The 22178-nt window shown below is 36.2% G+C and overlaps 3 protein-coding genes across 3 annotated transcripts in view; 2 read left to right on the top strand and 1 right to left on the bottom strand.

Moving 5' to 3' along the window:
- Window positions 1–920: 920 nt before the first annotated feature.
- On the bottom strand, window positions 921–11203 carry LOC131939311 (armadillo repeat-containing protein 2). The gene is made up of 20 exons (XM_059297537.1): window positions 11059–11203; window positions 10484–10698; window positions 10243–10315; window positions 9873–10053; window positions 9000–9158; window positions 8721–8813; window positions 8398–8573; window positions 7822–7924; window positions 7466–7638; window positions 7304–7354; window positions 6916–7061; window positions 6177–6276; window positions 5891–6031; window positions 5684–5788; window positions 4593–4689; window positions 4359–4481; window positions 3682–3795; window positions 3154–3286; window positions 2841–3001; window positions 921–2712 (listed from the first exon to the last, which is right to left on the bottom strand). The coding sequence occupies exons 2-20, from the start codon at window positions 10681–10683 to the stop codon at window positions 2546–2548; spliced, it is 2496 nt and encodes an 831-aa protein (XP_059153520.1). The 5' UTR covers window positions 10684–10698; window positions 11059–11203; the 3' UTR covers window positions 921–2545.
- An 85-nt stretch (window positions 11204–11288) lies between these two features.
- LOC131939313 (5-methylcytosine rRNA methyltransferase NSUN4) lies at window positions 11289–17672 on the top strand. The gene is made up of 7 exons (XM_059297539.1): window positions 11289–11442; window positions 13866–14514; window positions 14774–14911; window positions 15328–15476; window positions 15824–15948; window positions 16483–16603; window positions 17507–17672. The coding sequence occupies exons 1-7, from the start codon at window positions 11341–11343 to the stop codon at window positions 17660–17662; spliced, it is 1440 nt and encodes a 479-aa protein (XP_059153522.1). The 5' UTR covers window positions 11289–11340; the 3' UTR covers window positions 17663–17672.
- Window positions 17673–19259: 1587 nt separating this feature from the next.
- The window catches only part of LOC131939302 (dynein axonemal heavy chain 1), a 62826-nt gene continuing 59907 nt past the window's right edge, over window positions 19260–22178 (top strand). The window contains exon 1 of the mRNA XM_059297523.1: window positions 19260–19391. The gene's annotated coding sequence lies outside the window, so the exon portion shown is untranslated. The remainder of the gene's footprint in view (window positions 19392–22178) is intronic.

Raw genomic sequence — 22178 nt, 5'->3', positions numbered from 1 at the left:
TTGGTAAATTACTTCAGTATTAATGAGCTATATTGTGTTCTTCATGGACTGCAGTATGTAGGGCCTGAGTGAGTACTCAGCATCCAATGCTTAGACTGATGAGATTCACATTTAGCAAGACACTGCTGTCATGGACATATTGAGAAGCCAACTTTGTAAACCAATTCATATCTTTATTGACCAGTCATGAATTTTTTGTGTACAAATGTCAATGGAATGTTGAAAGCAAACATAAAATAAGACCACACCATCACACAGTAACTGATATATTGGTCAACAACATTAACTGTCCCTTAATAAACCTGACTTAAGTCACTCTGGATGACAACAAAAAGTTTTAGTTAAATCTACAGTACAGCCACTCATTAAGTCATCAGGGTATAGTTCATGGAATGTTGATGTCAACACATTTCATGTGTTTAGTATACATGATAACACAGGTTATTTACAATACAAAACATATACTTCTATATGACATTTTTACACATTAGTAAACAGAGATTTACTACAGTGATAACTGATAATACTTGCCACTAAAATACTGCTGGGCTAATTTTTTAAAATATTTAAATTCAATACATCTATTAGCTTAGACAGCAAAAACTGATTTTTTAAAATCATAAAAATATACAATGATGATGGACGGATAGGAATTGCACAGAATAAAAAACCACAGACACAAACCTTTGATTCCAGAATGTTTTGAAAAAATGTGTTTTGTCAAAAAGCCTTATTTAACTGACTAAATATTTTCTGAATTAAAAAATGACATACATTCAAAACCTGGATTAAAAAAGAACATTGTAAGCAAGAGGGTTTACTTTAAAACAGATTACTCCAAAACCCATTCAGTCTGCTGGTTGGCTGCATTCAATATGTACATAAACAGTTTGAACCCAATGATGGGGGGGGGGGGGGGGGGGAAACAATCACTAACTCGTTCTAATTAACTAATTACAAAAAATGACATAAAATAAATATAAAACTAATCCACATGATAATATGGAAATTTTTGATCACACAATTAAGCATCACATTAAAAATAATAACCTTTAAACTTCTTTGTTACAAAAATATAAAAAAAGAACATGAAATAAAACAAAATATAAATTTAAAAAAATAAGCCCATACACAAATGTGTGGTTTCCAGCTGATCTTGGTGGGGTGATCCAAGTTTTATTTTCTTAACATGTCAGGTTTGTTTACATTTGACAGTATTTTCTTAACATGTCAGGTTTGTTTACATTTGACAGTATTTTCTTAACATGTCAGGTTTGTTTACATTTGACAGGACAAGGTTTCACTTGGAAAAAGTTTCTCTGACCTACATTTATAAATGTATGGCAATGATGGCAATACAAAAATTATTAAAGAAAAATCTTTGCACAATTTGTATCTAATACTGATTTCCTTAAAAAATGTGAAAGATGTAAAGTCACACTCTAATACATCATTTAACTTCATCTTCAAAGCATGGTGTCAGAAGACTGAAAATTACGTTGGGAAGTTTTAATTTGGGGAATTTGAGATGACATCAAACAGATGGATGAACTTTGAGTAAAAAAAAAGTCAGAGAACATTGATCCTGACCCCTTTTAAACAGATCTGAATTCTATTGGACACAAACGGCAAGAAATTTATAAATCTTTAAGTTATTACAATGTAGAATTACACATTTAGATATAAAATATTTAAAACATGATGTTAAATTTAGCAATGGCTAATACTGTAAACTGAATTACTAGTTTCACTTTTCTAATTATATTTTTAATATAAACATATTTTTAAATTCCATTTTTTTTAAAATGTGCACAAACTAAAAAGGTGTTAAAATCAAAATGACTAGTAAATTAAATTACTCATTTTAAAAAGCTATGGATGTATCACAGAAGAATAAATAGCAGCTTCAAATATGTCTGGTCTAAAGCTAGGATTAGAGCTATCTGCTCTCATCCAATCCACCTATTTAAGATGTAAACATGTCCTCCACAACAACAGGCCCTCAGATCTAATCAAACACTAACCACATTTGGCCAGTTTTATGGCCAACATAATCAGACTACAACAGACACAATACTGATATGGCTTTATACATACCCATGTTGCCACTCACATACACACACATATTGGCACTCTCTTATACCCAAGTTTACTTTTTGTGCATTGTTAGTTTCTCAGCAGTTGAAGAATTGTACATACATATATAGTTAAGACATAATGGTTCCCCTATCAGCTAGGAGAGATGTTTGATGTAGCTCAGTGGTAACTGGTACTAGCAGTCACAACAGTCGATATTGTCCACAGAAAACAAGGGGCACAACTCCCGCAGGTTACAACACACACCACTGCACCATCTGACCTCCAGGTGAATGAGTTGGTAGGGAAACACACGCCAGCAGGAGACTTGGGCCTTGACACAACCAGCAACAAAAGATGAGCACAATGTTTATTATCACAGTCCAGTGGTCACATGACTTTCTACAAGCAGAAAATCAAGCAGTGTAAAGTGTAGAGTGGAATGGATGATCAACAGGACTAGGGCTGATCATGACGGGGCTTCCAGAGGTTCCAAGGGGGACAAGTGTGAGACTATTCTCTTCCAGAGCTGGGTACCAACAGACAGGAACTCCTCATGCCACAGTTCTTCAATGTACTCTCTCATCTCCTCGTCTGTGGCAGCGGCCAGGGACTCTCCTAGTGCTGACTCCTTGTCTGGAATTTAGAAACAGATGCCACATTATAAATAATGCAACGTAAAAATGCAACAGTAAACATTGAATGGTTATGTAGCTTTAGTATTAAAACTGCAACAGCCAAGAGAACTATAGAGCTGGATTTACCTAAATATTCAGTGAGTAGCTCTGACAGCTCTGTGGCCTCCTCCTGACCAAAGATGTTGGCACTTGAGTGGATGCGGCAGCTGTAGTTGACCAGCACCTTACACACACAGCCACTCAGCTGCCAGTCCTCCCTGCCAAAGTCTCGGAGGACTTCAATCAACCTACAGGGGGCAAGGTATAGTCATGTGATGTTAGCCAGCAATTATCTCAGGTGATAAGCTCACAGTAACCAGATGATAGCCACAAAAACCTAATAGAAGCCTACAATTTTGTGAAAACTTAAACCAGTATTTGATGAGAGAAAGACACTTACTTCTTGATGCCTCCTTCTCTCTTCAACATGGGCCTCTTCTCTTCATCCAACATGAAGTTGATCAGCACACCACAGGCGATGTAGACCATTTCCCTGCTGTTGGAGTCCAGCAGCGTCACCATTATTGCATCAACTACAGCAACAAAAGATTCTCTCAATATTGCATCAACTACAGCAACAAAAGATTCTCTCAACATGTCATCAACTACAGCGACAAAAGATTCTCTCAATATTGCATCAACTACAGCGACAAAAGATTCTCTCAATATTGCATCAACTACAGCAACAAAAGATTCTCTCAACATGGCATCAACTACAGCGACAAAAGATTCTCTCAATATTGCATCAACTACAGCAACAAAAGATTCTCTCAACATGTCATCAACTACAGCAACAAAAGATTCTCTCAATATTGCATCTTGTAAAAGTGATCAGATGTAACCAACATCTTAAAATGGCTGAATATAACATCTTAAAGTGACTGAATATAACATCTTTAAGTGACTGAATATAACATCTCTAAGTTACCCTTGTTTTGAGACAAAAAATCTCTAATCTCTCGATGTCTGGTCAAATTGCCAAAAACCCTTGCAGCCTCTAGTATCCCATCCATGTTGTTGTTCATGATCAGCTTTAGTAAGGCTGGAGAGACAACAAAGACAGTTAACAACCCTAGTATCCCATCCATGTTGTTCATGATTAGCTTTAGTAAGGCTGGAGAGACAACAAAGACAGTTAACAACCCTAGTATCCCATCCATGTTGTTGTTCATGATTAGCTTTAGTAAGGCTGGAGAGACAACAAAGACAGTTAACAACCCTAGTATCCCATCCATGTTGTTGTTCATGATTAGCTTCAGTAAGGCTGGAGAGACAACAAAGACAGTTCACAACAAAGTCAGCTGATCAGTTTAAGGAAAGGGCTGGGCAATGACAACACTATTCTGTCTTATGCCGTTGTCACAGAAACAGATAAACTCTACTTCATCTGCCCTAAGATCGGAAAGTGTAACCTACTATGATATACATAACAATGGAAGGTTTTGATACAATATACAGTGTTGATGATAGCAGAAAAAAATGTGTGGTACAGAAAACATGTGTAGTAGAGAGAAAATGTGGATTACAGAGAAAATGTGTAGTAGAGAGAAAATGTGTAATACAGAGAAAATGTGTTGTACAGAGAAAATGTGTGTGACAACTCACTAGCTGCCATGCTGAGATGTGATGCCATCTGAGATTCATCTTGTGTGGTGTAGTAGGAAAGGTTGTTGATGGCCACTACAGCGTTGACCACTACCTCCTCATGGTGGACGATATCTTTTTGATCTGTTCACAGGAGGGTTATCAAGATTAATCATGTGTGGATACATCTAATAGACTGGTATCATTTCTTGTTACGATGAAAAGTGAAAGTTTAGGTTCGAAGAGGGCACTGACCTACAACCTTGAGTAGGAGTTTCATGAACTGTGAGTTGGCCCCCACTGTTGGCCCTACTTCCTCATTGATGGTCAGGTTGGCTAGAACTCTCATCACCTGGAGATTAGAACAAGCTCAGTCACCAATGGTGGTGTAACAAGCCGAGTCACCAATGGTGGTGTAACAAGCTCAGTCACCAATGGTGGTGTAACAAACTCAGTCACCAATGGTGGTGTAACAAGCTGAGTCACCAATGGTGGTGTAACAAGCTCAGTCACCAATGGTGGTGTAACAAGCCGAGTCACCAATGGTGGTGTAACAAACTGTGTCACCAATGGTGGTGTAGCAAGCTGAGTCACCAATGGTGCTATGTAACAAACTGAGTCACCAATGGTGGTGTAACAAGCTCAGTCACCAATGGTGGTGTAACAAGCTCAGTCACCAATGGTGCTATTTAACAAACTGAGTCACCAATGGTGGTGTAACAAACTCAGTCACCAATGGTGGTGTAACAAACTGAGTCACCAATGGTGCTATGTAACAGAGTCACCAATGGTGGTGTAACAAACTGAGCCACCAATGGTGGTGTAACAAACTGAGTCACCAATGGTGCTGTGTAACAAGCTGTGTCACCATGTCTACACCAATGGTAATGTAAAAGACAAACTGAGTCACCAATGGTGCTGTGTAACAAGCTGTGTCACCATGTCTACACCAATGGTGGTGTAACAAACTGAGTCACCAATGGTGCTATGTAACAGAGTCACCAATGGTGGTGTAACAAACTGAGCCACCAATGGTGGTGTAACAAACTGAGTCACCAATGGTCACCATGTCTACACCAATGGTAATGTAAAAGACAGAGTCACCAATGGTGCTGTGTAACAAGCTGTGTCACCATGTCTACACCAATGGTGGTGTAACAAACTGAGTCACCAATGGTGCTGTGTAACAAGCTGTGTCACCATGTCTACACCAATGGTGCTGTGTAACAAGCTGTGTCACCATGTCTACACCAATGGTGGTGTAACATTCATTACAATGTACCTCCATTCTTAAAATGACTATATAAATGAGTGTTATAGTTAGCCATAAGCCAATAGGAGCAAACCTTGATTAAAACATCCTCCACTTTGCTCACTTCACTTTCTTTCTCTCTCTCTACACCTCCATTGTTCTGTGGGCTTTCTCCATTCACACTTGCTGTCTTTTTACCCTAAAACAACACATAGATTGGATTAAAGTTTTGATAAAAGGAAACATCTATTCAATGCTTGTATTTTGTCTATGTGTACAAAAAAGGTACAACCACCAATACCTGCTGATCCAGCTCTAAATACGTCTGTAACAAAAGCAACAAGGTGTCCAGTGAATCTTTTTCCTGGAAAAGTTTCAGCCGAGCCACATCATTTTTTATTGTCAGGTTGCCAAGTACAAAACACAGTCGCACAATCAAGTCCTGTAAGGTATCCATTTATTAGAGTTGGGCTAGCAAAGGTTTTTTTTAGGTGAAAACACTTGACAATAATCATTATTGAATACTTTCAACTAATAGTAATGAAGTATATAGAAATAATAAACTGAAGAATTAAAATCCAACTCACATCTTTAGTTAAATGCTTTTTCAACAAGTTGACAAATACTTTGTAGCACAGTTGCTGGTTTGCTAACACCAAACAACAGTCAGAATGAAGGGTAATTTTGCTGAAAAATATTTAACAACAGTTAGAATGAAGGGTAATTTTGCTGAAAAATATTTAACAACAGTCAGAATGAAGGGTAATTTTGCTGAAAAATATTTAAGAACAGTTAGAATGAAGGGTAATTTTGCTGAAAAATATTTAACAAGTCAGAATGAAGGGTAATTTTGCTGAAAAATATTTAAGAACAGTTAGAATGAAGGGTAATTTTGCTGAAAAATATTTAACAACAGTTAGAATGAAGGGTAATTTTGCTGAAAAATATTTAACAAGTCAGAATGAAGGGTAATTTTGCTGAAAAATATTTAACAACAGTTAGAATGAAGGGTAATTTTGCTGAAAAATATTTAACAAGTCAGAATGAAGGGTAATTTTGCTGAAAAATATTTAAGAACAGTTAGAATGAAGGGTAATTTTGCTGAAAAATATTTAAGAACAGTTAGAATGAAGGGTAATTTTGCTGAAAAATATTTAAGAACAGTTAGAATGAAGGGTAATTTTGCTGAAAAATATTTAACAACTATCAAAATGCAGAATGATTTTAAGAAAAAATAAGTTAATATGAACCTAACTTAAGTCTGAAAATGTATTAGTATAAAAAAAGAAAATTTGTTAAAAAAAAAAAAACTAAATGTGTTCTGACCTCAATATTCTTGAGATGTACATCATGAGGTCGCTGTCTCCTGGGTAGGTGTCCATCAGGTGCACCAGCCCATCAATGACGTTGTGGGTGAGAAACCTGTCCCTACCTGAGCTGGTGTCTGCCAGATTTCTCAGGGCAGCTGTCAGCTAACAGGGGAGACAACTTTAGTACACTTACATCAAATGTTTAGCTTTAGTACACTTACAGCAAATGTTTAGCTTTAGTACACTTACAGCAAATGTTTAGCTTTAGTACACTTACATACAATGTTGAACTTTAGTACACTTACATCTAATGTTTAACTTTAGTACACTTACATACAATGTTATGCAATCAATTTTAAAAAGTGGCAGTTAACTACTAATTAAAGAAAACCCTATAGACTGACCTGTACTAAAATATGTCCATACTGGTCATATGGTTTACTGCTGTCTCTGTTCTACAAAAAAAATATACCACAATTATACTAACATTACTTGATTCATATTTTCAATACAATGTTATTATGTCACCAGTTCCACAAGGGATTAAGCTTAGCCAAGCAACTTACTAATTTATTTATAGAGTGCATTAAAGCGGCCAAAGTTTTCACACAATCTAGCTTAGCCAGCCTCTTCAAAACATCCCCATTGCCAGTGAGAAACTTGACACTCCCCACACAGTAGATTAAAGCCTCCCATGATGAGGTGGGGTCTGCGTTCCTGATTGTCTCCAGAAGTAGGTCTGAAATGTACAGTTAAACTTATGCAGCTTTGAAGACAGTCCCAATGCTCTAAAAGATGTCAAGATGAGACCACTATGTTCAAGCCACAAGTCAATGCCCTAAGTATATCACCCATAGGATTTGTTCAATATTAGCCACCATATCGGACATAAATAAATTTCACATGTTTTAAAACAACTTACTAAGAATGTTCTCCTCCAGGAAGAAAGCATCGTTCTCCTCGTTGCGGCTAACCTTAAACACAAGCTTGCACACATTGAGGAGATTCTTGCCACTGACTTTAAACTGAAACAAAATATGGAGAAAAATCAAGCACAAAAATCATCCATTTATTCTTAGTAGATAAATGACTTTGTAAGACTTCTAACAGCTAGGATAATCCTAGCCATTTGTCCAGCTATTCTTACAGCCAGAATGATCCTAGCCATTTGTCTAACTATTCTTACAGCCAGAATGATCCTAGCCATTTGTCTAACTATTCTTACAGCCAGAATGATCCTAGCCATTTGTCTAACTATTCTTACAGCCAGAATGATCCTAGCCATTTGTCTAACTATTCTTACAGCCAGAATGATCCTAGCCATTTGTCTAACTATTCTTACAGCCAAAATGATCCTAGCCATTTGTCTAACTATTCTTACAGCCAAAATGATCCTAGCCATTTATCTAACTATTCTTACTGCCAGAATGATCCTAGCCATTTGTCTAACTATTCTTACAGCCAAAATGATCCTAGCCATTTATCTAACTATTCTTACAGCCAGAATGATCCTAGCCAGTCTGAGTAGAACTCTGGCCTCGTCCACATCTAGGAGCCTGAATATGGTCTGCAGGAGTTTGGCTCTGTACTGGAACTGTTTGGTGAAGCAGTTCAAACTCTCTAGCAGTGTGTACAGTTGTCCTGCTAGCTCATAGATGTGATCACAGTCTTTCTCTGGGAACATACATCACATTCTTACAAAACTCTGGATCTTATAAGAAACATGACATTGATACAAAGTAGCACTCCCTCTTGTAATCCCTACTATTACAACAGCCAAACATGAGTATAAACAAGAGCTGTTTATAAGTGACGACCTACTTCTGGATAGTTGAGCCAGCTCTGTGACCAGAGGCTCTACTTGAGTGGTGTATACATCTTCTGGTTCAGCCACATCACGTCTGCCTGCACTGTCTGAAACACATTCATTGTCATGGCTATAGGGCAAACACAAGAGAGAAAGTTGAACGGAGAGAGGTTGGGTTTAACATGAAAACACAAGAGAGAAAGTTGAACTAAGAGAGGTTGGGTTTAACATGAAAACACCAGAGAGAAAGTTGAACGGAGAGAGGTTGGGTTTAACATGAAAACGTATCCTACTATTGCGACTTGATTTTCCAGCACTGGACTTGCGACTTCCTGCACTGCTCTCTCTGCTGCCAGCAACAGTGGGTGACTGGTCAGTCAAGACATCTCCTCTATCTGATGTCACAAGCTCAGCATGGACTTTATCCCGCGTGGACTCTCGGCTGGAGTAATCTTCAGTTCAGGAAAAACAAAGGGAAACATTCTTTCAAAGCAATTTCCATTTCATCTTTTTCAGTTCATTTTTCAATATGCTCTTTAATGAGTTGAGAGAAAATAAAAGAGATCCCAGGTACTTGTCTATCAAAAAAAAGAGTTGAGAGAAAATAAGAGCCTCCCAGGTACTTGTCTAACAAAAACAAGAGTTGAGAGAAAATATAAGAGATCCCAGGTACTTGTCTAACAAAAACAAGAGTTGAGAGAAAATAAGAGATCCCAGGTACTTGTCTAACAAAAACAAGAGTTGAGAGAAAATAAGAGATCCCAGGTACTTGTCTAACAAAAACAAGAGTTGAGAGAAAATAAAAGAGATCCCAGGTACTTGTCTAACAAAAACAAGAGTTGAGAGAAAATAAAAGAGATCCCAGGTACTTGTCTAACAAAAACAAGAGATCCCAGGTACTTGTCTAACAAAATCAAGAGTTGAGAGAAAATAAAAGAGATCCCAGGTACTTGTCTAACAAAAACAAGAGTTGAGAGAAAATAAAAGAGATCCCAGGTACTTGTCTAACAAAAACAAGAGTTGAGAGAAAATAAGAGATCCCAGGTACTTGTCTAACAAAAACAAGAGTTGAGAGAAAATAAGAGATCCCAGGTACTTGTCTAACAAAAACAAGAGTTGAGAGAAAATAAAAGATCCCAGGTACTTGTCTAACAAAAACAACGTACCATCTCCTTGTCCAGGTCTAGCTTCTGATGAACTGTTCTCTACACCTTCTAGGCTCAGTGTGGATGGAAGCCTCGCCCTGTTGCCTGATCCCCGTCTTGAAGCTACTTTAGAGGGCTCAGCAGATGGAGGGCGAGGGATAAGAATGTTCTCAACATCAGATGGTGTAATGGGTTTAGGGTGCTAAGACAACAAAGTATTTGGGCTTAGTGGCGACAATAATAACATCAACAAATTAATTTTTAGGTTTCATAGTTGGAAAATTTTTATTTTCCTTACCACAGAACACAAGTGTTTTAGATAGTGTTGGCTAAAATACACTAAAATGTGGTCAGGTTACATTACAGTCTACAAGCTAAATAAATCTCTTACATAATCTAAAGGTGATAATCTTGTCCCAGAAACTGGCCTAGAATCAGCACCTTCAAAATGACGACTTGTCAGACTGGAAGGGAAAACACAGAGCTAAAATATGACAATGAGCTTTACTGGTTGGTTTCAACAAGTGTTTTTGCTCAACCCAGGAAACTATTAAGTGCGTGCCAATTTTAGGGTAAGATACATTAGACTGAAATATCATTTAAACTTTCACTGTTCAGAAAAGCATACACACCTAAAGGCACTAGGGGGTCTAGTTTCAGGAGTTCGATTAGTAGATGAAGGGAATAAATGTCGCTGTTCGTCACGTGGAGTGTTTGGACGTCTGGTGTCAAAAGTGCGTAGAGATGAGCGAGCAGCATTAACAATCTGTGAGCTTGTCGGGGTCTTCTCTGGAAGTGCATAAAATGGCTTGCTACCCTTTTTGTTTTCCATGGTGATCAGGTCTAACTGTAAAGGAAACTTGAAAATTAGAGTTGTTGCGTAGATTGTACACCTTACTAAATTTTCTAAAAAAAAATTATAGGCCTACACTTCTAAAGAAAATTCTGTCAAAACGAAAACAGGAAATTAATGAAGAAGTTTTAGACAGATTTTAATGAAAGTTATCTTCTGTTTGCACCTCAAGTTAATCTAAATTACGTTACAGTATTATAGTGAGTTTAGTTTTTAAGTTTCCAGTATCCCTGCTCAGCCCATATTATTTATTATTTCAACAAAAAAACAAAAAATGGTTGACTCAGCTCAACTTAAAGATAGAAATCTAGACTAAATTATATGCAATTGCAATGTATACACATATGAACTTACTAATGTTGAAATAGACTCATATCAGAAAAATCAACGTAAAACCTCATTTGGCTATTGTGCTTTTGTAATACATTTTCAATAACGATAAACTAGATCTAGTGAGGTTTATTGAGTCTCAACAAATGTCAACAAAAAATCTCCAAAGACTCGGAATGCCTCACAGGATGTAGTCGTTGGCGCATGCGCACTATTTGATTGTATAACTCTTTATTTTTTGGAAATCAAAAGATTTCACTTGGTAATAAGGTTGTAAAAACGAAAGTTGATCTAAACACAGCGACAATGTCATTTTCGACTAATACTTCGAAGACAATACTAAAAAAGACAAGTAACTTGTCGCATTACTATTTAATCCCACGGAGATATCGCTATAAACCAAAATGGGTATAGACTCTTAATCTAGTTAACTAGATCTAGAGTCTAGTTATATTTTAAATTTTAAAAAGTCTCGTTTTTAGGGCCTACAACTACAAGTGTACTGTGTGTGTAGTGTAGGTAATCTATCGTTTTGGGTACGTAAAATCGCCCACGGCTATTAATGTACGAAAACGTTACCTCATTGTCAAGGCTGTAATAGAAGTATATTGTGATATGTTTGTGTCAAATATTATAGATAAATGAATAATAAACCTAAATCAATGGCTAAATATATCAATATTGGCCAGAAATTAACTTTAAACAGCTGTGTCTGCAAGCAAGATTTGCTATATAAACAGCAGCCATTTGTAAAATAGAGTGACTTCCGCCTGAATCTTGCGCTATATGTCTATAAAAATAAAACTTTAACAAGATGGCTGCTATAGTAAATGAGCGTGGTTGCATCTGTTGGAAATATCGCTGGTGTTCATTTATTACTGAAAAGTTTTAATTCAATTGTTTAAAAACAGGTACATAAATGAAACAAGGAAACATTTTTGTAATTTTCAAAACATAAATCCTCCTCAAAATGTGAAATAATTATTAAAATGTAAGGAGTCATCTGTTTTTCACATTACTAGTCGCGGCCGATTTTACGTACCTAAAACGATAGATTACCGTGTGTGTACTTGTAGTACAAGTTGTACAACACTACAAACTACAAACTACAAGTTAAAGTACAATTTAGTACAAGTTATCAAATATCAAGTAGTAATTTTTTAGTTTAGGGTAATGGGTAATCTATCGTTTTGGGTACATAAATTTAAAAATCGGCCGTGGCTATTAATGTACGAAAACGTTACCTCATTGTCAAGGCTTTAATAGAAGTATATTCAATATTGTCATATGTTTGTGTCAAATTTTATAGATAAATGAATAATAAACCTAAATCAATGGCTAAATATAGTAAATAATCGATGTAGGCCAGAAATTAACTTTAAACAGCAGTGTCTGAGAGCAATATTTGCTATATAAACAGCAGCCATTTGTAAAATAGAGTGGCTTCCCCTGAATCTCCCGCTACAAGTTTTTTTTACAAAAAAAAAAAACTTAACAAGATGGCTGCTAAAGTAAACGAGCTTTATTGCATCTGATGAAAACATCGCTAGTCTTTATTTATTACTGAAAAGTTTTAATACAACTGTTTAAAAACAGGTACATGAATGAAGCTTTGAAACATTTTTATAACTTTCAAAACATAAATCTTCCTAAAAATGGGAAATAATTACAAAAATTTAATGAGGCACCGTCTTTTCACATTACTAGCCTTGGCAGATTTTACGTACCTAAAGCGATAGATTACCAAATAAAAATATTAATATAAATAAAATTATAATAAAATGTTCAATTAATGTTGTTATTTAGGTTTTAGTTTCAATTTTTTTTACTTTTACATTTTTAGGCTTAATTACAATATATTTTAGACCTCGATCAATATTAGTATTACTCGCTAACTTGGAGGCGGGGTTGGTTGCTCATAACAATATGGCGTCCTTACCGGACGCATGACATCCGACGATTTTTTTGCCAAATTCCAGTGACATTCAATGAATTAATTTTAAAAATGTTTACCATGAGCAAAATGGCGGGGTTTTCACGTTATAACAACAAACTATAGGTGGCAGGGCTATATGTGCCAGAAAAGCATTTCAAAATTTGCGTTGGAGAATGAAGGCTAAATTTAAAAGTTGGTTTCATTAAAAATACTAGAACTTTTTAAATATTAATTAAAAATTTCCATAGTACAAAATTGATTTCCACACTGAAGCATTATTAGGTTATCAGTCTATGAAAAAATATCTTTGCCATAGTGGATTTTCAACTCTTCTCCAATTAAAAACAAATCAAAGAAATAAATTGAATGTTGGTAATGACATGAGGTTTGAGTTAACAAAATCTCAACTGTGAATTTTGAGACTAGTTAATAGCATGCAATTTCACCCATCGCATTAAAACAGTTATCAAAAATAATTCATATTGAAATTATACTAGAAAGTCTAATTTAGGTGTTTATTAATTTCCTTACGAGCTCAGACTTTTTAATTCTATGGGGGTTGCGGTTCACTTACATTTATATAAGGGGGGTGGCCACACAAAAAAGTTTGGGACCCATGCACTAGACTCTATAGAGTGACTAGAACTAGCAAGTGCCAGCTCAGTTTAGATTTCACTCCTAATTTATTTGTAGTGCACAAAAATGACTTCACTTAATTAACTCCTGACAGTATGTTTGCTTTGAAACACTCAACCACAGAATAATCAAAGTGCATTTATCTGGATTCCTTAAGGCCCTACACTAAACAAGGTCATCCAGTGAATTAGCAATAACTTACTACTCTACAATTATACATTTTTAAGAAAGATGATGCAAATTTAAAATGTTTTTACAGGCAGTAAATTTCAAGAAAGAAACCAATAGACAACTTGCACTCAGCAACTTTGATGCTTTCTATAAACCCTATTATGGAAAAGACTGGCCATCTATCCGTCTGTCATTATTATCATTACCAAAGTACACTGCAGTTTTAAACAGATATGGAAATGAAAAGTCCATACAATCTCAACTTGAAGACCTTGATGTCATTAATTTTACTGAATATGCAAGGATATTGTTAACTAAACAGGACAATATTTTAACAGATACTGAAAGTGTCTCTGAACCTCCTAGTGATAACAAGAAATTAGAAAACAGTGAAAATGTGGAGAGTGAACCAGACCCAGTGGGGTTCAACAAGCTGCTGGAGTTTGAAAGAGACAAGTACAAACAATACAGAGAAGATGGCCAAGTTCTGGAGCCATACAGCCAAGACATTTATAAAGATAGTTTAAATGTTTTTGTTCCTGTTGATCAAATATATACAGAAAAAGAGCACCTGCTTAAAGAGGAGGTTACCATGAACACGTTTCGGCCGCGGGATCTCAGTATTCCAGTTGTGCCCCTCAGCTCTCTCACCATACCCAGTTCTATTAATGCACTTGTTTATCCCAAGGGAAATGTTACACTGTTTCCTCAACCTAAGGCACATTCAAGAATTTATAGTTTGTGTTTCTACATTTTATACATTACTCACTTTCTTTAGTATTTATTTGATTATTTGTACTTAAGCTTTAATCTTTTGTTAATTAAAAAAACATCTTTCTTGTTTCCATATACTTTTAAATTATGAATAGTCAAGATTTTAGTTATCCTTTGATTGCACCCATTGTGACGACAATTTTATATATATATATATATATATATATATACATATAGTATTAGTCGTGCGCCTAAAGTGATAATGTTTCTGTATTCTTCTAGACTATTATCTGATGGACGCTGCCTCAGTTATGCCAGTTATTGCTTTAAATGTACAGCCAGCCGACCAAGTCCTAGACATGTGTGCGGCCCCTGGGGGAAAAAGTTTCTTGATACTTCAGTCTCTGGACTTGGATGCAGGTGGCTTTTTAGTTCAAACAAAATATACTGTTTCATTTTTTTAAATACATTGTATAATTTTGAAAATACACTGTATAAATTTGAAAATACACTGTATAATTTTGAAAATACAGTTTCATTTTAATTTCAATAAGCTTTTGATGTAGGCCAACAATACCCTGTTACAATTCATTTAATAAAGACAAAAGTTATTTTTTTCCACAGTTTCCTCCCCTAGCCTAGTCTAAGCTACCATACCACCCTTACACTTACCATCTGATGTATTATATTTCTACTTACCTCTTGTCAGATGGTTCAGGAGTTTCTGAGATTTTCTGGTTTCATTCAATAGAAACAGAAATATATTCTTCACTTTTGTTACCATACACTACACTTTGATTAAGTATCCTCATGGTGTTTTGTTCTGTTTGATTCAGGTGGCTCTTTGCTTTGTAACGACATCTCACTGAGTCGACTTCAGCGTTTGAAGAACGTTTTGTTCTCCCACTTGCCAAAAGATTTAGCTGCCCAGGTCCAAGTGAGAAAAGCAGACGGCTTTGAGGCTCTTCAACCTGTTTACAATAAAGTCAGTGCTCTGTTTTATCATTGAAACTTACAGATGGGCAGGGGGGGGGGGGGGGGCAGGTTAAATACAATACAATTTTGGCTCATCTACTCTTTGTGCATGTATTTTATTAGGAGTTGTCATTAGTTTTAAAGTTTATGTTGGTGGATGTAGTGATATTATTTGAATGTTTGTGCAGGTGTTGGTGGATGTGCCGTGTAATACAGATGTTAGTTTTAAAGTTTATGTTGGTGGATGTAGTGATATTATTTGAATGTTTGTGCAGGTGTTGGTGGATGTAGTGATATTATTTGAATGTTTGTGTTGGTGTTGGTGGATGTAGTGATATTATTTGAATGTTTGTGCAGGTGTTGGTGGATGTGCCGTGTAATGCAGATCGCCACGCCGTCACTGAGGAGGATAATGGTTTGTTTAAAATGTCAAGGACACGTGAGCGTCTGGATCTGATGAAGACTCAACAAGAATTACTCAAGTAATTTGTGTATACAAAAGTTATAGGATAACAATATAGGGTGTTATACTAATGTTGTGCTTGAGGTGATAAGTCATGACTGTTGTCATGTGTGTGACCTTTGTCCAGTCGTTTGAGACGAGAAATCTAACATTTGACCAGGGAAAGTAAACAGTATGTACTCACACTGGTTGTTAACATGCCAGTTAAAAAGTAAAGTGAGTGCAGGTGAAGTAGAGTTTACATGTTTCACTGACTTGGGTGTACGAAGGGATAGTGTGGTCAGTACTATGTCCAGCCATTTTCACCCATCAGAGCTGACACCAGCCCAGGATCCTAACTTGATACTTTTGGTTCGACCTCACAGTCCTTTGGCAGTGAAAGATATATTTCTTTAAATTCTGTTGCCGAAAGTATGTCATTTCAAAAGTTATGTAACTTTGTGCTTTTATAAACTTTCTCAATATCTATTATTATGCACCTTATTCTATAACATTATGGATCTTCTGTAACATTATGCAAATTTGTTCTGTAACATTTTATAACTTCTGACAGAACTGCCATCCATATGTGTGTACCAGGGGGGGACATTGTTTACTCTACCTGCACATTAGCACCTGCACAAAATGATGGCGTCATACAGGCTGTCTTGGAGGATTTGTGGCAAACTTCAGAGGTACAGTTGTCATTTACTAAGGTGGATTGACACCACATTTGTGGCAAACTTCAGAGGTACAGTTGTCATTTACTAAGGTGGATTGACACCACATTTGTGGCAAACTTCAGAGGTACAGTTGTCATTTACTAAGGTGGATTGACACCACATTTGTGGCAAACTTCAGAGGTACAGTTGTCATTTACTAAGGTGGATTGACACCACATTTGTGGCAAACTTCAGAGGTACAGTTGTCATTTACTAAGGTGGATTGACACCACATTTGTGGCAAACTTCAGAGGTACAGTTGTCATGTTTTAAGGTGGATTGACACCACATTTGTGGCAAACTTTAGAGGTACAGTTGTCATTTACTAAGGTGGATTGACACCACATTTGTGGCAAACTTTAGAGGTACAGTTGTCATTTACTAAGGTGGATTGACACCACATTTGTGGCAAACTTCAGAGGTACAGTTGTCATTTACTAAGGTGGATTGACACCACAATGTCCTGCTTTTCTGCCTGTAGCGGGCGCCTTTTCTTCCATCTCCCTCCACCACATTCCCAATTCATCCCCCCTCCCCTTGCCCTTTCGGTGCCATACATGTTCTAAACCTGTTGTTAAAAACTAAAGCTAACAAATGTTGCCCTAATGTAATTATGTTATTGACTAACCTGTGCCCTAGATCTGGTATAGATGTTTTGTTGTCATAAAAAAATTTCTGATCTAGACATTGTCTGAAAACTGTCTTAAGGCCCAGAAGTTGTGTTGTGACCTACAAGTTGTGTTTTGACCTAGAAGTTGTGTTGTGACCTAGAAGTTGTGTTATGACCTAGAAGTTGTGTTGTGACCTAGAAGTTGTTTTTTGACCTAGAAGTTGTGTTTTGACCCCTGTCCTAACCTTTTGTTTTCTGACCAACAGATTGAGGTTGTAGTGGAGGACTTGAGGCCACTGACCAAGCTGTTTAACCACATCTTCAAGTTCCATCAGCACTCCAGCTACGGACAGAACATTATTCCAACCATCACTAATAATTTTGGACCCTCTTATTTTGCTAAACTGAAAAGAATAAAGTGAATGAAATCAATATCTTTTGAGTTTAATATGTGTGGACATGTTGCAGGCGATAGAGACAGCTTTGTGGATTTATGTTTTGATAAGTCTTTATTAACTGCACATTGCAATGAAAGAACTTGAGTGGGGAGTCAGTGTGTTTAAATTTGTGTATCAGATTTCTATTCTTGAGTGGGGAGTCAGTGTGTTTAAATGTGTGTATCAGATTTCTATTCTTGAGTGGGGAGTCAGTGTGTTTAAATTTATGTATCAGATTTCTATTCTTGAGTGGGGAGTCAGTGTGTTTAAATGTGTCTATCAGATTTCTATTCTTGAGTGGGGAGTCAGTGTGTTTAAATTTATGTATCAGATTTCTATTCTTGAGTGGGGAGTCAGTGTGTTTAAATGTGTGTATCAGATTTCTATTCTTGAGTGGGGAGTCAGTGTGTTTAAATGTGTGTATCAGATTTCTATTCTGTACCAACCCTAGCACAAATCAAACTATAATTTGCATAGCCAAGGCCAATAACTCAAGCACCAACTAGCATCTCATTTGTGTTCATAGCACTCAACAGTAACTGCTCTTGTATTCTGAATGATTGGCAGTGATAAATTAAAGTCAGTCGTTATAATAACATCTCATGTGAAGGGGACTTGTATTTATTTCAAAACTTTTTGTTTCAACAAATCAAATATTATTACATAAGGGCAATGTAATGTTCGCAAAAACATTACAGAACAAATATGTATATATATATATATATATATATATATATATATATATATATATACAAATCATATGTATGGAAAGAAAAATCAGGTCTAAACTGTATTGAAAAAGTGGTAAATTTTAGATTTCTTTTTCAATATTAACACTTAGGTCTATAATAATTATGTTATCATTTATGGAATCAAAAATTGCGGTTTTTTTTAAAAAGTTATTCCAAACATGACTGTATTAAGCCTAAATCTATATGTCATACACAGGCCTGCTGCATAAAAATGATTTAAGCCTACAACTACAAGCAGTGGCGTAACGAGGTCAGTTGTCACCCGGTGCGACCCCCCAAAGGCGTAGCGACTTCCCGGGGACAAATTTTCGATTTGCACACACCCTCTCAAACTTTCAATTTGCACCCCCTCCCCCCAAGTTTTCGATTTGCACCCCCCCCCCCCTCAAACTTTAGATTTGCACCCCCCCTCAAGTTTTTCTCTATATATTTTGCTATTTTTTGCCTTGGTGTTACCCCCCTAAATGGTGTCACCCGGTGCGGTCCGCACCCCCCGCCCCCCCTCGCTACGCCCCTGACTACAAGATATGTTTGGTTTCTTTAGCTTTTGGCTCCGTATGTGGCTCATCTTGATCTGCTGCAAGGTCTTTAGAATTAGATGGCCACTTTTTTGCAATGGGGGTTCCATTTTAGTGCCAGCCCGATGTAGATTTAGTAGACAGTAGTTAAAACATATTGTATTCATTTTACTTCACTGATTACCACTCCCTCAAGGCGCTAGATGTAATTATTTTTTTAATGAAGTGCTGCACTAAATTGCATCTTAGTTGTCCGTGTGCATGACGTCACATGTTTGTTTTTAGAGGTAAATTCCTCTGGAACAAATCATGTTTGAATAAAAACAAACATTGAGCAAGTGTTAATGAATATAATTAGTAAAAGAAAATAGCGTTTTATTGTGCAAAGCAATCAATTTTGACGATACTTTAAAGTTTGTGATTTACAAAAAGAAAATTGTAAAAGTAGGTAGATCTAGATCTAGAGATTTAAATCAGTCAGAATAGATTAATTTAATTAAGATATAGATTAGGCCATTAGGCGGTGATATAATAAGTCTAGATCTATGATTCAATCAAGTATTTTTTTAGATACCGGTAAGTCGCAGGTGAGGGAAAGGGAAGAAGCCGTAGAATTCTAAAAGGTGGGGTTAATAACAACATTTCTCTACTAATAATGTAATTTTTAATATATTTCTATTTCTATACATGCGTGGGAGGGGAGCCTCCGCAAAAGGAATATTGATCTAGATCTAGATCTAGATCTATATCTATATACTACTAAAAGTCAAGTTTGTTTACATGTTTGAATATTTATTTGTTTGCCTGATCGAAAATTGTGATATGTTCGACTCTATCTGGAAAGCTGTAAAATGGTATGCAGGTAGAGAATAATTTTTTAATGCAGACAGACTGTTGATCACAAATTTATTTAAAGACGTTAATTAATTAATTGATTTATTCATATGCAGATTAACCCATTTTTTTAAAAAAGATTTGAAAAGCCACTAGACTCGACGGAAACAGTGACGTCACATGATGTGTTTATTTTTTTACATCGATAATGGCGGCCTATCGAAGAAGATTGTGTTCCCATTCCAATGTTTAACGCGTTCTAAAGCTAATTTTCTGTCGGCTTTAACTTTAACAATACGTCCGTTTGCTGTATTTATTACGTTCCAACACTTATATCAATTTTCAACTGTCTTTTTCATTTAGTTTTACAATAAATTTCTCTAGGTCTAAAGATCAGCTGTCGAAGGAAAGTTATTTATAGATCTAGATCTAGAATCTAGAATCTAAAAATCTAGGTCAAATCCAAGATTTATTAGTTATAAATACAATAAAAAAAACGAAACTTTAGCAAACCAGTCGTAGATCTAGAATATAGATAATTCTATCTAGATTTAGATAATAATGAGTTTCTATATACTAAACTATTTTAGACCTTTATTATTTTATATAAATCTTTTTTTGTATAGCTATGAAATATGCTAATTAGGAAATGCTGGATGCGGGACCTATTTGCATAACTTAAGATTCATACGCGGCTTCTATACCGCTAAGTGTGCAAAATTATAGACGTAAACTCTAGATAGAGCTCAGTCGTAGATCTAAAATATAGATAATTTTCTATCTAGATTTAGATAATAATGATTTTCTATATACTAAACTATTTTAGACCTTTATTATTTTATATAAATCTTTGTTTGGAATATGGTAATTTTGAAATGCTCGCTCCGGGCCTATAACTTATAAGCGTAGCTAATGATTAGATCTAGATTCTAGGTCTAGCAAGAAAAACTAAACATAAGAAGACTTAAGCAAAAGAGTCGTAGAATCTAGACTAGATCTAGATAATTCTATCTAGATCTAGATAATTTCAGACCTTCTTTATTTTATATAAATTTTTGTTTGGCTAATTTAAGATAAAATTTAATTTGAAAGTTACTACTACTAGAGTTAGATGTAGATCTATGCGCGTAAGGAGACTCAAAGTATAGTATAAAACTTCACTTGTAATGTCACGAGTAAATAGCTAACTTGGTAGTGAGGTCGGCTCTCATGTGGGTGGCACAGGTTCTAGACCAATTCGTCAATGATTTTTTTTTCAATTTTTTTTTTTTTTAGATGTGAATAATAAAGTTGCCTATCTGAACTTGGCAGGATACAGGGCTGGTGAAGTAGAGTTTGTCTGTTTCTTTGTCCTAAGCATATGAAAGGATAGTGTGGTCAGAGACATGCTCGGCTGGAATCGTTTTTTAAACGATAAAAACATGTTGTCTGAGACTTGGCGGGACACTGGGCAGGTGAAGTAGAGTTGAGTAGGTCACCTATGAAGTCAGTATATGAAGGGATAGTCCGAAATCGGTGTTTTCGGTGTTTTTAAAAGATAAAAAACAAATTTTTGAAAGTGGGGTCTGTTTTTTTGTGACGATAAGTGACACTGCAGTAGCGTAGCGAGGAGGGGGGGGGGGGGGGAGGTGGAGGGGGGAAGGGGGGGGGGGGGGCGGGGGGACATATGTTGGGGCGCCAAAATGGTTTGGAAAAATAAATTGAAAGGTTGAGGGGGGGGGGGTTCAAATCGAAAATTTGAGTGGGGGGGGGGGGGGGGGTGCACATCAAAAGTTTGAGGGGAGGAGGTTGAAAATTGAAATCTTGGGAGGTGGGGTTAAAATCGAAAAGTTTGTCCCCGGGCGCCAGGAAGGGTCGCTATGCCTCTGAGTGACAGACGTGATGTTTTTTGATGGATGACCCCCGAAACCCACAGTTATCCAACGGATGACGGGTATTCTAGTTAAATATTAAAACACGGAGTCGGAAAATCAACAGAAAACAATCACAAATGCAGACGAATGTTATTATTATTTTAATTTTTTATTTAAAAGAAAATTAACAAATGACAGCAATTTATGGCAAAAAGTTTATGCATTAACTGTCTTCGCCTTCTCATTATCACACATCAAACAATTTTCTAGCAGGAAATTTAACGTTCGAGCTACTCTAGATCTAGATTTCTAGATCTAGATCTAGATCTAGATTCTAGAGTAGTAAGAGTAGTCTAGATGCGCAGCCCTGCGCAGACGATAGTTTTTCCCACCTGTTGGTGAAGGAAATACGAATGTAACAGAAACGGTTTCAAGAACAAGTTATTATTGAAGTTATTGAACTACAAGTCCAGTGTACTCTAGATTACACCCAGTGTACAGAGTTTTAGTGTTTGAACCTTAATAAAGGTCCTTTTCTTAACAA

The sequence above is a fragment of the Physella acuta genome, unplaced genomic scaffold (genome assembly GCF_028476545.2).
Source record: "Physella acuta isolate Inbredline_101_S28 unplaced genomic scaffold, ASM2847654v3 ptg000273l, whole genome shotgun sequence".
In the NCBI taxonomy this organism is placed as follows: Eukaryota; Metazoa; Mollusca; class Gastropoda; family Physidae; genus Physella; species Physella acuta.
This window is presented reverse-complemented; position numbering and strand designations above follow the sequence as displayed.